Consider the following 14,781-nt stretch of genomic DNA (forward strand, 5'->3'; position numbering starts at 1 on the left):
GTTATGTGATACCCAATTGTACCCTTTTACCTCTGGCTTAGATAAAACATCCCCTCTGTGTGGCTGCTTTTGAGAGAGATCACTTGTTCCTCATCTCAAAATCAACACATCCCACAGCTACTGACCCTGGTAAGACCTAATTGTTAATACCAAAGTCATGTAAATAAGCTCCCCCTTCAAAAGTGTTTTCTTCAAACTAGCCAGTACACAATGCTTACAGGAAAGCCTAAGGGATAAGGACCTTAACAAAAACAGTCCCACAGGTTCACTCCTCCCCACACCATCCCCACTCTGTTAAGGCCCATCCTGCCTCCCTTTGGCACCCCTGACACCTCTGGGATCTGTAAGTATAAATGTTTTCTGTTTCATGCATTTTGGCTTCACTTCCTCGTCGTGTTTCACCTGACCAACACACCCAAACCTAAGTTTTCCCTGGTCAAGGCTTTCCTAGAGAGTGGTTATCTTGGTTTATGTCCACTCTTGACAGAGAAACCTCAGGACCAAATTAGAAAAAAATCGCAACAGCTTGATTGCTTGTAAAAATCAAACTCATTATCCCTCTCTTAAACCTTCCCCATGGATACTCTATGTTATGTTTTACTATGTGTACAGGTATTTAAACTTAAAGAGTCACCCTTGACTCTCCCCTCTCTGTTACCTCAGGGGAAGCTTACATCCTCTGTTTACCTGGACGGTACTGGGCTATGCCTGCTATATCAGTGTAACGATTAATAGCATCACCAGTCATTCCCCAAACTGCCTCAATTTAGATGATAAATTATATGGTCATCCTTTTGGTTAGTAACTAATGGCTGAAAATCTCTCCAAGTGGCTTCCTCTCATTCAACTGACTCACTAATCTTATCAGCTGAAATATGACAACAGCCTCCCTTCATCTAATTTCCCATTTTTGCACATGCTGTTCCTCTGCCTTCTCCCGCCTTCCATTTTGTGAACACTGATCTGGGAACTCAGATCACATAGCATCACTACTGTGAATCCTTCCCAGATTTTTCTAGATATTCTCTGTGCCTCCTGAAATAGTACTTACTACTACTACCAGGTAACATTTATTGAATGTGTTCATTATGCATCAGACCCTAAGCTTAAATAATTTTAAGTATTTTATCTCATTCCCCATAACTCTCTAAGATAGGTTTTACTCTTTATTAAGAAATGTAGATGCTAAGGCTCTTCAAGAAAGTAATCTGGCAAAAGTTAAACAAAACTAAGTAGTAGAACTGAGACTTGAAACCTGGTATGTCTGATTCCAAGCCAAAGTTTTAAACCTCTCCCCTGTTCTACCTCATCTATACCACCATTAATGGGTCTCTGTGATTTGACATTTTGGAGTCTGTGCTGCAATTCTGCTCTACTTGGTCACCTCTGTGCTTTTGTGACTCTCTGAATCCACTGTACAGGAGAACCAGTCAGGTCTAAGTAACAAGTCCTCTATGTTAAAGAGACTGGGACTACTTCAGTGATAGGGAAAGGCTTTGCTAGCCACAGTACATGCAATTGTGTCCAGCTCAAAGCAGGTAACCTGTAAGCCAAAAAGTATTAATACTACAGTATTTACTCTTTAATCTTAAATTCTGAAGTAGAGAGCTATCTCGTCTGCAGTATTCTAACTAGAACATGGTTTAGGATTTATCTGAAATTATGCCGAAACTGCAAACTAGTAGCCCTTAGGTTAAATCTAAGGGGTTTTCTTTGGCTGGCACAGTGCTATCTGCTAATAGAATTACAGCTGCCAATATTTGAAACTTACAGTTTCTTTTTAAACATAACTAAAGACTTCCACCATCTTTTGAAACATTAGGTCAACATTTTTACACAATATAACAATCAGGCAGCAATGATCATCTTCCCTTAACCAGGAACACATTCTTCCATTCTCTATGTGCACCATTTTCTACGATTTTCCTGTAAATGAGGTCAAATGTCAGTCGCCATCAACATGTTTGTACTATTGTTTTTCTTAAGAGAAAAATGAAATATTTCTAGTATGTATATCTATGTTAAAGAGCTTTTTCTTCATTCCCTGAAATTCATGCATTTGAATTTAAATGCAAATCATTTAATAAAATAAACTTATGTTTCACAGACAGTATTACACTTCACAAAAAGAACTACCAACATTACAATTATTGACTAATGGCCTCAATCAGCTGAAAGTGTACATTCAATGTGCTTCATAATTACAGAGACATATATACTCATATTCAGGCCCACAGTCCCTGGGGAAACGTAGAGAGCAAAAGGATTTCTGTGGCTAAGGACAGAGGGATACCAGAAGAGGGCTGAGATCAAGCTTAGAAGTTTAAAGAAAAACAAATACACCTCACAGGGAACTGAAATGCAAAAAGACATATATGTGTTGAAGCTGAGAATTTAAACACAAACCAACAAAGGGTTGTCAACTATCTGGCTTGACAGTAATAACACTTTAATTAATGTTTGAAAATACAGACTAAAATTTGACTGCCCTGATCAACTAATCCCAAATTTTTGCTATAGAATACCCTGACCGTTAACCGTATATGTAGATTGTTTCAGTCTGAAAACTTTGCTTGTCTGATGATTACTTCCAGGGAGGACACCAAATATAAGGCCTTCTTAATCAACCTAAACTTGGAATGTCCCTGAGGGAATAAAGGGGAATGGTGAAGAATTCTATACCAATCATTAATACGACCTTACAACTCACTTATATCTAGATAGGCACATATACTCATCTGGCTAACAAAAGACTGAGATAAAAGTCACCTAGAGACCACTATTTCCTTGGGAAAACACATCTTTACAACACAGGACCAAAGTTTAGGCTTTCTCAAATTCACAGAGTTTCCTGAGGCTCTAAATTCACCTCAAGGTTTAGGAAACTTTTTTTTTTCCTTTTCTTTTCTTTTAAAGAAACGGGTCTTGCTCTGTCACCCAGTGCTGTGCAGATGCATGATCATAGCTCACTACAACCTCAAACGTTCAGGTGATCCTCCTACCTCAGCCTCTTCAGTAGCTGGGACTATTCAGTGCATGCCACCACACTTGGCTTCTTTTTAAAACATATTTTGTACCTACCACTCTAGGGAGGCCAAGGCGGAAGAACTGCTTGAGGTCAGGAGTTCAAGACCAGCCTGAGAGCCGGGCGTGGTGGCTTACGCCTGTAATCCTAGCACTTAGGAGGCCGAGGTGGGCGGATCATTTGAGCTCAGGAGTTCGAGACCAGCCTGAGCAAGAGCGAGACCCCATCTCTACTAAAAATAGAAAGAAATTATATGGACAGCTAAAATTATATATAGAAAAAATTAGCCAGGCATGGTGGCACATGCCTGTAGTCCCAGCTACTCGGGAGGCTGAGACAGGAGGATCCCTTGAGCTCAGGAGTTTGAGGTTGCTGTGAGCTAGGCTGACGCCACGGCACTCACTCTAGCCTGGGCAACAGAGTGAGACTCTGTCTCAAAAAAAAAAAAAAAAAAAAGACCAGCCTGAGCAAGAGTGAGACCCTGTCTCTACTAAAAACAGAAAAATTAGCCAGGTGTGGTGGCACATGCCTGTAGTTCTAGCTACCTGGAAGGCTGAGGTAGGAGGCTCGCCTGAGCCCAGGAGTTTGAGGTTGCTGTGAGCTTGGCTGACGCCATGGCACTCCAGCCCAAGAGACAGAGTGAGACTCTGTCTCAAAATAAATAAATAAATAAATAATATTTTGTAGCGACAGGGTTTTGCTGTGTCGACAGGCTGGTCTTGAACTCCTGGCCTCAAGCAATCCTCCCACTTTAGCCTCCCAAAGTACTTGGATTACATGCGAGAGCTACCAGAACATTTTTAAGAACTTTTTTTTTTTTACCCTATACTATTAAAATCAAATCAACAGTTTATCATTCTGAAATACCTTATATTTGATCATCTATATGACTTGCTGTTTGTAAACTGGGCTCTGAGGAATACCTCACCATCATAAAAGAAGAAAGCAAGAAGCCCCCTATTCCTTGGTAACCTTGCTTTTATCTGTTTTTATATGCTAGACTCTCAATTTAGAAAATTTGTTTGTTTGTTTTAGAGACAGATTCTTGCTATGTTGCCCAAGCTTGGCTCAAGTGATCTTTTTGTCTCAGCCTCCTGAGCAGCTAGGACTACAGGCTCATGCCACCATGCCTGGCTTCACATTTAAGATCTGAAAATCACTTGTCTCTGAATCATTTACCAAAATTTAAAGTGACCTAGTTATGAAATAAAAATCCTGTCAAATTTGTGGAATTCCAATGTCTACTATAGTTTACTAAACTCCAGCTCCTCCTAGAATGTCTTCAATTCTAAAAGAAAGTGAAATCTTAGGAGACTATGATAACCACATTCTTCACTAGGAACAAAAACATGCATAACTGACAGAATTTACTAATAACCCTTGTAAATACTAAAGGCCTTTCATAGCCATGGGTTCCATGTCCACAGATTCAATCAAGATCAGATAAAAAATATTTGAGAAAAAAAAAATAATACAACAATAAAATACACATAAGAAAACAATACAATATAACAACTATGTACATTGTATTCAGTATTACAAGTAATCTAGAGATGATTTAAAGTATATGGAAAGAAGTACATAAATTACATGCAAATACTGTGCCATTTTATAGAAGAGACTTGAGCATCCTTGGATTTTGGTATTCGTGGGAGTGGGGGAGGGTATCTTTGAACAATCCCTTATGGATACCAAGGGATAACTGTAATTAAAGAAGATGCTCTTCACTAAAGAAGCTCATTTATACAGTTCTAAAAGGTGATAAGTATATCCTAACATGCTCTCAATAACACAAGCAACAGGCAATCATCTCAAGCAACAGTGCTTGGTAAAAATGTTTAAACTTTCAACCTTAATGTTCAAACTAACAAAGAGGTCAGCATTTATTCTCAAGGTACCATGGTGAAAACATAAAATACTCATTTAATGATGAGGTTTCCATAGGAATGCAGCTCCTTTTGGTATCATGCAATAGTTCATTAGGAAGAATGGCAGCAGCTGTGCTCTGAATGTGAAGACAATACACAGAAATATTACAAATAAAAATTTGGAGTTATAATAATTTGCAAAGAGAAACAACATGTCTGTTTAAATACCATTTAGATATTCGAGGCTATGAGACAACTGATGAAAATGGAAAGTACAGAAATTGGCTATTAGGAAAAAGAAGAGTTCAGTAGAAGTTAATGAACAAATAAACACCATCAGCCATCATAGCTCACTCTGGCTTACCTGAGGAGGAGTAGGTGTGGATGTAGGCCTCCCTATGGGTGGAGTAGGATTTCTGCTGCCACCTCCAGACATAATCTCCTCTGTTATGTCTTTACCTCCCTGGTTTGGATCCCGAATTCTTATCTACAAGGTTAAATAAAATAGCATATATACAGATGGGTGTTTAGGAGGCAAATTTATAGATACGTGATGAGAGTTAAAGGTGTGAAATGGGAAACCTGTCAAATACCAAAGGTGATAATCACCACATTTGACTTTATTTCAATCATAGATCCATGGAGTCATTCAAATAAATTTAGGCCATTAGCTTTGACATGAACTCATCAGAATAAGAAGCTAAAATGAATCCTAGATGGCTGGATCTCTAGGTCAAAAAGGCAAACTATGTTTGTTTTATATGAATTATCAGATTGATTTTATTTATAATGCTTAACATAAGTTTCATAAAATAGTTTTAATATATGGAAGTTACTGTGTAGAACAAAGTTTTAAATGCCCTAAATGGTTCTTTGAAGTTCTCTAACAAAATGAAAAATATACATATCCTATGACATAGGAACTGGAATTTATCCTGCAAAAACCTTATATACTTAGGTAAGGATGTTCACTGCAATAGTGCTTTTTCCATTAAAGGCACAGAAACATCCTAGAAGCCAATCAGTAATAGAATAGTTCAAATATTATCTTATGTATTTACAATTAAATACTAAACAGCCAGTAAAAAAAATGAGGCAGACCTACATGTACTGATACAGAATGATCATCAAGATACACTGGTAGGTGAAAAAATGTAATTTGCAGAACAGTGTGTTGGACTTAGTTTAACTTTTTTAAAGGCTACCTATTCTTACAGGTATTAGTGGGGATGGTGCTGTAATGGACATAGAGTACCTAGGTCTGGGCATCCCATGCTGAGACAGGGCTGAGACATGAAGGGCCCCCTGTTGTTTATTACCACCATATGATAATCAAGGAATTCACTAATAAAACCACCTGGATCTGGAAACTTTTAGGGGAGATCGTAAGATTTCTAATTATCAGCTATTCTTTCAGGTATGGATATATTTCTAATACATTAAGTATACCTTCGCTTCATTTATTCAACTTTCTTCTTCAGTAATGTCTATTACTATAATATTATCTTCCATTTTCATTATCTCATTTATTAATTTTTCCACATTCTGAGAGTGTTGTTCTCCAACTTCTACCATGATGATTCAACATTTCCAAAGCATAGTACCTTGATTGTAGTGTCATGACACACTGACATGTCCTGTTTTTTATGACATGTACATAAGTAACTTGTTTCTCATAATAAAGTACTAGTTTTGGACCTCGTTAATTTTTATTAAATTAGACTACTTTAAGAATATTGCTATCAAGTCACTCCCATCTATCTTATCTGTGTGACCGGAAGTCTGCAAGAGTCTCTCTTGATTATAAACACCACCTTTTCTGTGTGTTTTGATAGATAAGAGATCACAAGTCACTCTTCTATAAAATGTTTCCAATTTAAATTTTACATTACTACACTGTTAATTCTCTTGGACTTGCCTTATTAGACAAAGACAAAGCCTCTGTAACTTATTAAGAACAATTAGAATACATTTTCTAAATTCTACTTTGTTTTCTAAAATAAATCTACAAGGTCTATCCGGAAAGCATCCAGCCATTGTTAATATAACGAGAACGGTTTGTGGGACATCGATGTAACCTGGCAGCCAAGGAGAGTGGACTGTGATGCACATGAGTGAACAATGGTAACTTCACTGTACTAGTCAGTGGGGCGCTAGACGCTGTTCAGTGAGCATCTGCACTATGCAGCCGTCGCATTCAACATGACTGAGCGAGTAGAGCAACGAATCTGTATCAAATTTTGCGTTAAGGTTGAACATTCCTCCACGGAAACTATTCGGATGATTCAGAAGGCTTTCAGGGATGATGCAAAGAGTGTAGCATAAATAAAAGTGTGGCACAAATGCTTCAAAGATAGATGAGAATCTGTTGAAAGTGATCCACGTTCTGGAAGGCCTGCAACAAGCAGAACATCTCAGAATGTTTAACGTGTACTTTGCAATCAACAAAGATCAGCGAGTGATGGTGCAAGAACTAGAAGCTCATCTGGGGATTCCAAAAACTACTGGATCCGAGATTTTGACTCAGGTTCTTGGCATGAAACGTGTCATGGCAAAATGTGTTCCACGGCTTCTGCTACCAGAGCAAAAGGAACATCATGCTGCATTTGCTAATGACTTGTTCCAAACTGCTACCAATGAACCAGATTTCCTCAAGAAGGTCATAACCGGAGATGAATCGTGGGTCTATGGCTATGATCTGGAAACAAAGGCCCAGTCATCCCAAAGGAAGTTGCCTGGTTCTCCACACCAAAAGAAGGCGCAGCAAAGTTGCAGCAAGATCAAGACCATGTTAACTGTCTTTTCTGATGGGGAAGGTGTTGTCCATCACAAGTACGCTCCTCCAGGCCAAACAATTAAGGAGTAGTACCTCAATATTCTTCATTGGTTGAGAGATGCAATGTGACGAAAATGGCCACAGCTATGGACAACTGGTGATTGGCAGCTTAATCACAACACGCCCGCGCCCATGCATCACCTCTCGTGCAGAGTTTTTTGGCAAAACATCAAATCACCCAGGTGACTCAGGCCCCCTACAGCCCAGATTTTGTCACCCTGTGACTTCTGGCTTTTCCCAAAACTAAATACAGGCAGCTGATGGCGATTCCAACACAGGATTCTGCAGAGTGTTTTGAACAGTGGAAGAGACACTGGGAGAACTGTGTGAGGTCCTAAGGTAGATACTTTGAAGGGGACTGAGGCATCATTGTCCTATGTACAATATTTCTTGTTATCTTCTTCAGTAAATGTCTCCATTTTTCATATTACATGGTTAGATACTTTGTGTACAGACCTCATATTTCAAAGGAAGGATTTTTCTTCCTGTCCTTAAAACTTTAGCCCTTTTTCTCTTTTGCTATTACTTTCTTTTCTCAGCCAGCTTATATGTGAATGGAAAGCTGATTAGGACTGGTGTTAAAGAAGAGTCAGTATATGAGAACTGAGCTCAAATTACTCCCACTGAGTGAGACCTTGGTACATTAAACTCTCCCAATTCTAAAGCTTTAGTGCATGTTGTCATGTAGCACACCTAGCTCAGTGAATGGTGAAGTCTGATATTGTACAAATGGTATGTATAACTTTTAGTTATATACTCATACAAATCCTCCAGGTCTTGTGGTAGGAACATAAGGGAAGAAGAAAAAAATGGCAAAGTCATTCATTAACTGAGATAAATAATGATTCGGTAAACTTATTTGATAAGTGAACAGAATTTCAAATTTAAAATAAGAAAAACTAATAAATATCTCTTACAGTTTTTTTCTCTCTCTTGGCTGGAGGGGGCTGTTGCTGCGTAGGCACTATGATAGGTGCTGACTGATATACTGGCTGACTTGGGTAAAAAGGCGTTCCTAAAGAATTAGAAAAAAATGAAAAGAGGCACTCAGTTATTTTGTCAAACACTATAGGACTATCAATGGTACTGTGTCTCTGGACAATCCCTTAAAAAAGATTAAAAACAAAAACACTAAATATTCTTCTTAATTATCTCTTCCTACTTGCTATCCTCCAGTTACTAAAGTGGTCAAGAAATTATTCCCAAAATATTTAATGCCTTCAAATATTCACAAATATCCAAAATGAAAACAACTAGATACCTAACTCCTACAGATTTACACCAGCTATCTTTGAAACACAACTCAAACTGGGCATGGTGGTGCATGCCTGTAGTCCCAGCTACTTGGGAGGCTGAGGCAGGAAGATTGCTTCAGCCCAAAAGTTTAAGACTACAGTCAGCTATGATCATGTCACTGTACTCCAGCCAGGGGGACAGAAGAAGGCCCCATCTCAAACAAAACAAAACAAAACAAAACAACCCAACCCACAACACAGTAAGCCGGATGTGGTGGCATGTGCCTTTAGTCCCAGCTATTCAGGAGGGTGAGGCAGGAGGATCACTTGGGCCCAGGAGCTTGAGCCCAGCCTGGGCAACACACACACACACACACACACACACACACACACACCCCATGCTATAGCACTGCTTTTAAAAAATATTCTGGGGCCCAGTACCTGCAACAGTGACTCTCACACAAGGGCCTGTGTATGTATGTGGGTTTGATCAGGGAAAGGAGGGAATATATCTGATCATCCTGGGAAGTGGGGGTGGTCTAATTCTTTTCCTTACTTACAGAGAACCATTGCCATAGGGAGCTACTATTAAGGATTGGCAATGTCCTAACATTGGGTGGAAAAAGGCTGAGAACAAATAGCCTAAAAGATAAATCCAGATACTAAGAATCCAGGCTCCAAATTACATTTTCTACCATTTTTGAACCCCATGCCTTTGCTCTAGCTATAACTTACTCCTAACTCCTATCCCCTGACTGCACCACACTCTTCAACTTTGTTGATGATGCCTTTGACTATACTGCCTATCTGCCTGAAATTATCTTCTTCTTCCCACTCCTTCTTACTCCCAATTAACCATTTTTAACTTTCAAAACTTAGGCTATTGTTACAATTCCTGTCGAATCAGAGTGTGTAGAGTACAGGCAGTGAGAAAGGGTCAGATCTATAGGCTCTACCTTCTAAATATCCAGTATCTGATCCCTTCTCCTGGTATTTTGAAGATAGAACCTATAGGTATGCCGATGAACTGGATGTTGGTGTGAGAGAAAGATGACTCAAAAGTATGAAGGTTTTTTGCCTGAGGAAGTGGAAAAATAGAGGCACTATTTACTAAGATGAGGAAAACTGGAGGAACAGAATTACAAGCAAAAAATCCAGAGTTCAATTTTAGACATGTAAAGTCTAAGATGGTTATTAGACCTTCATTAGAGATATCAAGCAGATTTAAAAAAAAAAAAAAAAGACACACATCTGGAGTCAGAGGATAGGGATGAGCTAGAGTTATGCATTTTATGCATTTTCAAATTAGTAAAATATGAACAATATTTAACCCAAAAGACTGGATACTCAGGACATAAGTACACATAGAAAAGCAGCCCAATGATTAAATCCTGGGGCATTCCATCTTTGTTAGAGATAACAGGAATGAGGAAAAACCCAGCAAAGGAAATGAAAAGGAAAACCAAGGCATTAATTAAAGTGAAGAAAATCGTTAAGAACGAGTGTGCTACGTCAAATGGTGCTGTGAGGTCAACTAAGATTTGTCAAAGTAGAAATCACTGGTGACTGTGGCAAAAGCCATTTGGGCAGAGAAGTGGATGCTGTGCAGTGTGATTTGAAGTGGGTTCAATAGTGAAAGAGAAGAAAGAAAATGAAGACAGTAAGTATAAATAACTAGTGTTTTCTTGTTTTTTTTTTTTTTTTAAGTTTTCCTATAAAAGGGAAGCAGAAAAATAGGGCTATAGCTGGATAAGAATATGGAGGCAGAAAAAATCTTTTTAAAAAATATGGGAATGAAACAGTATGCTGTATGCTGATGGCACTAATCCAGCAGAAGAAGGAAAAAAAAAGGTGTGGGCAAGACAGAAGAGAACTGCCAGAGTAATGGCCTCAAATGGGTACAGGATGGTATAGAGTACACACATGAAGGACTAGCCTTCCACAGGGGTATGGATAATTGGTTCATGGTAACAAGAAGGAAAGAAATATGTATGAAGGTAGTTAATAAAGGTAAAATCCTTGGTACTAAGTAAACAGTCAAATAATATTGGCTCTATTGTATTTGTCATCATCAACAGCCCTACCATTACCATAATGATTTTCACATACAAATACATTAGAAACAGTACCATTTGCAGTACCAGAATTCTGCAGGTATCAATCAGGCATCTGGCGACTCAGATTTGGAAAAGACCTAAGCAGAGGTCATAACTAAGATTTCAGTAAGTTCAATGTAAAGCGATCAAAAAGCCTTAGTCATCCTCTAGCAGTTGAGCGAACTATTCTCAAAGCAGAGGTCAAATTAGGGATTCTGTGCTATCCTATTATGTCATTAGCTAAGAAATTAACTTAGAAAACAACCTCTGAAAATTGGTTTCAAATGCTGCTTGATAAGCAACATAATCTGCTCATCTTGTGATTTTTTTCAAGGTAAGGGAAATAAGATCCAAAAGGTGAACCATCTCCTTTAAAAAAAAATAAAAAAGATTCTTCTCATGAAACATTTTTGAGTCAACATGAATGAGGAAGCTGGCATATCACATACATCCAATAAACAGCTGCTGAATAAACCTGGCAGAATAGGATAATCTCAATACAGCAGGATTAAACACAAATAGTAAAATATTAAGTCGTCTTCTTAACTGTGGGCCCCAGCAGAGTGAAAATCTGCGCTACCAAACAATGGTTTTCTTTTACACACTAATTTGACTTCTTATATAGTCAGGGACATTTTAAGAAACATTTTTTTTATTATATTAAAAATGTGGGCCAGGTGGGGTGGCTCACATCTGTAATCCTAGCATTTTAGAAGGCCGAGGTGGACAGGTTGCTTGATTGAGCCCAGGAGTTTGAGACCAGCCTAAGCAACACAGCTAGACCTTGTTTCTACAGAAAAATACAAAAATTAGCAGGGCATGGTGGCATGCACCTGTTAGTCCCAGCTACTCAGGAGGACTGCTTGAGACCAGGAGTTCAAGGTCACAGTGAGCTATGGCCACTGCACTTTAGTCTGGGTGACAAAGTTAGACCCTGTCTCTATTTAAAAAAAATAAAAGTGAACAACTTTTACACACCATTTATCAATTAAGCAAGGTACTTACTTAATGTCTCTGACCTTGGGTTTCTTATGCATGGAATGAAGTAGGTTTATCTAATCAGGGGTCTGTCAATTACAGTCTAAGAGCCAACTCAGCCTACCACCATTTATTTTTTAAATAAAATTTTATTGGAAGACACCCATGTACAATAGTTATCTACTGTCTATGGCTGCTTTTACACTACAATGGCAGAGTTGCATAGTTGCAACAGAGACCACAGGACCTGCAAAGCTTAAGCTATTTACCATCTGGCCCTTCTCTTTTACAGAAAAAGTATGCTGATCCCAGTTAATAGATTGGTGGTTCCGAAGTCCCAGTCTATATAAAAAGCATCAATGACGTATGGCAAAATTTGGACAATAATAACCATGGAATAAATATACACATATAAAGGTTTACCAGTTTGAAATTTTTATAGAGGACTGTTCCTATTTTGAAATTATTTTGGTACTACTCTTTGGTTAAAATATCCTTTCTATATGAAATGATACTGACAATAAATGGCAGTTTTCTTTAAAGATCTCATTGGCAAAATTAAAAATGTAACAGTCGTGTGTGTTTCCTCCTTCCTTTTACTTTAATTTTTATTCATTTTATTTGCCTATGATGTTGAAACATCTGGGAACCACTAGTATAGTTGTTTATTTAGATAACTTCTCATTGGTAGGCTGGGTGCGGTGGCTCACGCCTGTAATCCTAGCACTCTGGGAGGCCGAGGTGGGAGGATCACTTGAGCTCAGGAGTTCGAGACCAGCTTGGGCAAGAGTGAGACCCCCGTCTCTACTAAAAATAGAAAGAAATTAGCCAAACAACTAAAAATAGAAAATATTAGCCGGGCATGGTGGCACCTGTCTGTAGTCCCAGCTACCAGGGAGGCTGAGGTAGAAGGATCGCTTGAGCCCAGGAGTTGGAGGTTGCTGTGAGCTAGGCTGATGCCACAGCACTCTAGCCCAGGCAAGAGAGTGAGACCCCACCTCAAAACAAACAAACAAACAAACAAACAAAAAACTTCTCATTGGTAAAACCCAAGCACGAACATTAAACAAATGTATTATAAGATCCTGAAAGGCAAGAAGAATATCTTATATCTGTATTCCACAAAATACCTGACATAATGTCTTATACATTGTACGTCTTCTAAAAAAACATTCAAAACCTTGAATTGTCCATAGAAACAATGATAAACACACTGGCTAAATATTCAGGTCAGCACAGAAAAATCAATTTATCCCATAATATACCCAGGAAAATAATAATGTCAGCATATAACCACATCACCAAATACAATAATACCTCTCCACATACCACCATGGAACAAGGACTCCTTGAGCTCTTATGAGCTGAATGATATATCCAGTAACCAAAGAGACTGAGGAAAAGAGTGAAAAGAAGATAATGGGGTGGGAGAAGTGATATGGTAGAGTAAGAAAAAAGGGAAGTATACTGGTTTGAAGCAAGGGTGAATGGAACCTTTTACCACTGTAAATTCTCAATCATTTTCTTTTCTTTACCAACATTACCACCACCACTAAGCAAAACTTAAATTTTCTATCTTGAGCCATAACTCCCCAAGGTTTGCCTGGAAACAATTTCAGTCTCCTTCAGGCATCTTTCTAACATGTAATAACAAGCATCAAAATGTTTAAGAAACACTGATGAGGAAAAAAACCGGAAAACTTTACATTGAGCAAACACTATTATTAGTTATTTTTCCTCAAAACTGTAGAAACACTGCAAGAATTATTATACTTTATCAGAATTCCATGATATTGGTTACAGAACTTCAGTGAAGATAAAAATATTTTTTGAGAATCATTATTCAACAGTTAAACTGAGTACAGGAATAAAATGGTAGTACGTTGGAGTGAACCATAAAGGTAAGAATGCAGAGCTAGGAACTCTGGGGAAAAGAACACTCAACTCACAAACTCAAGCAGTAGGGCAAGAAGGAACAAATCCCAGGATTCATTCCATGCCAGTCCTGCCAGATGATGGTCCTCTGCCCTAGAACAGAGGATTTCTACATCAGAACACATAATTATGATCCTATTCCCCACACCCACCTCTAACCTGAACCAAGATTAGGACAGGAGAGGTGGTAAAGGAAAGAGGAGGCATCTAGTTCCGATGGAAATGAAGAATTGGGAGTGGAAAGGTAGAGGAGAGATTCCAAAAAGAAGGAATAGGACTGGAAATGTTCATTTATGGCTTCTAGACCATAGACCAGGACAGCTGCCCTAAGACAGTATAGCTGAAAGACCTATAATGGATGAGAACTATTGGACCAGAACTTTAATTTTGATAAAAGACTATTAACTAGTAACAAACTTTAAAGCTAAAATATCTGTCCAAATGATGAAAATAATCTAAACTTCCATCAATAGAGAACTGGATAAATGAATTATGATTCATTTCAAAAATGGAATAGTACATAGCTTTTAAGAGAAATGAGAGAAATTCTATAGATATGAGAGAAAGATGTCCATGAACATACTATGAGACAAACAACAACAAAAAAAAACCCCAGAAGTTTTAGAACATTATAAATAGTATATGCCCATTTGAGTTAAAAATTGTTTAAATATAAATAAAATAGATATCAAATTATTAAATGTTATTTCTTTAAGGGGTGGGAAGGGAGAGAAACTATTTCAACTTTATGTACTTTATATTATTTGAATTTTTATGATTAACTTGGTTACTTTCATAATAAAATATC

General features: G+C 38.1%; 1 protein-coding gene across 16 annotated transcripts in view; it reads right to left on the minus strand.

Annotated features, from left to right (window-relative positions):
* EIF4G3 (eukaryotic translation initiation factor 4 gamma 3) overlaps positions 1-14,781 on the minus strand; it is a 315,623-nt gene that overhangs the window by 137,032 nt on the left and 163,810 nt on the right. For all 16 annotated transcript variants that reach the window (XM_069479450.1, XM_069479452.1, XM_069479456.1 and 13 more), the window contains 2 exons: positions 8,647-8,744; positions 5,258-5,380 (listed from right to left, as the gene is read on the minus strand). In XM_069479450.1, the coding sequence (XP_069335551.1) occupies positions 5,258-5,380; positions 8,647-8,744 (221 nt within the window). The remainder of the gene's footprint in view (positions 1-5,257; positions 5,381-8,646; positions 8,745-14,781) is intronic.

The sequence above is a fragment of the Eulemur rufifrons genome, chromosome 8 (genome assembly GCF_041146395.1).
Source record: "Eulemur rufifrons isolate Redbay chromosome 8, OSU_ERuf_1, whole genome shotgun sequence".
In the NCBI taxonomy this organism is placed as follows: Eukaryota; Metazoa; Chordata; class Mammalia; order Primates; family Lemuridae; genus Eulemur; species Eulemur rufifrons.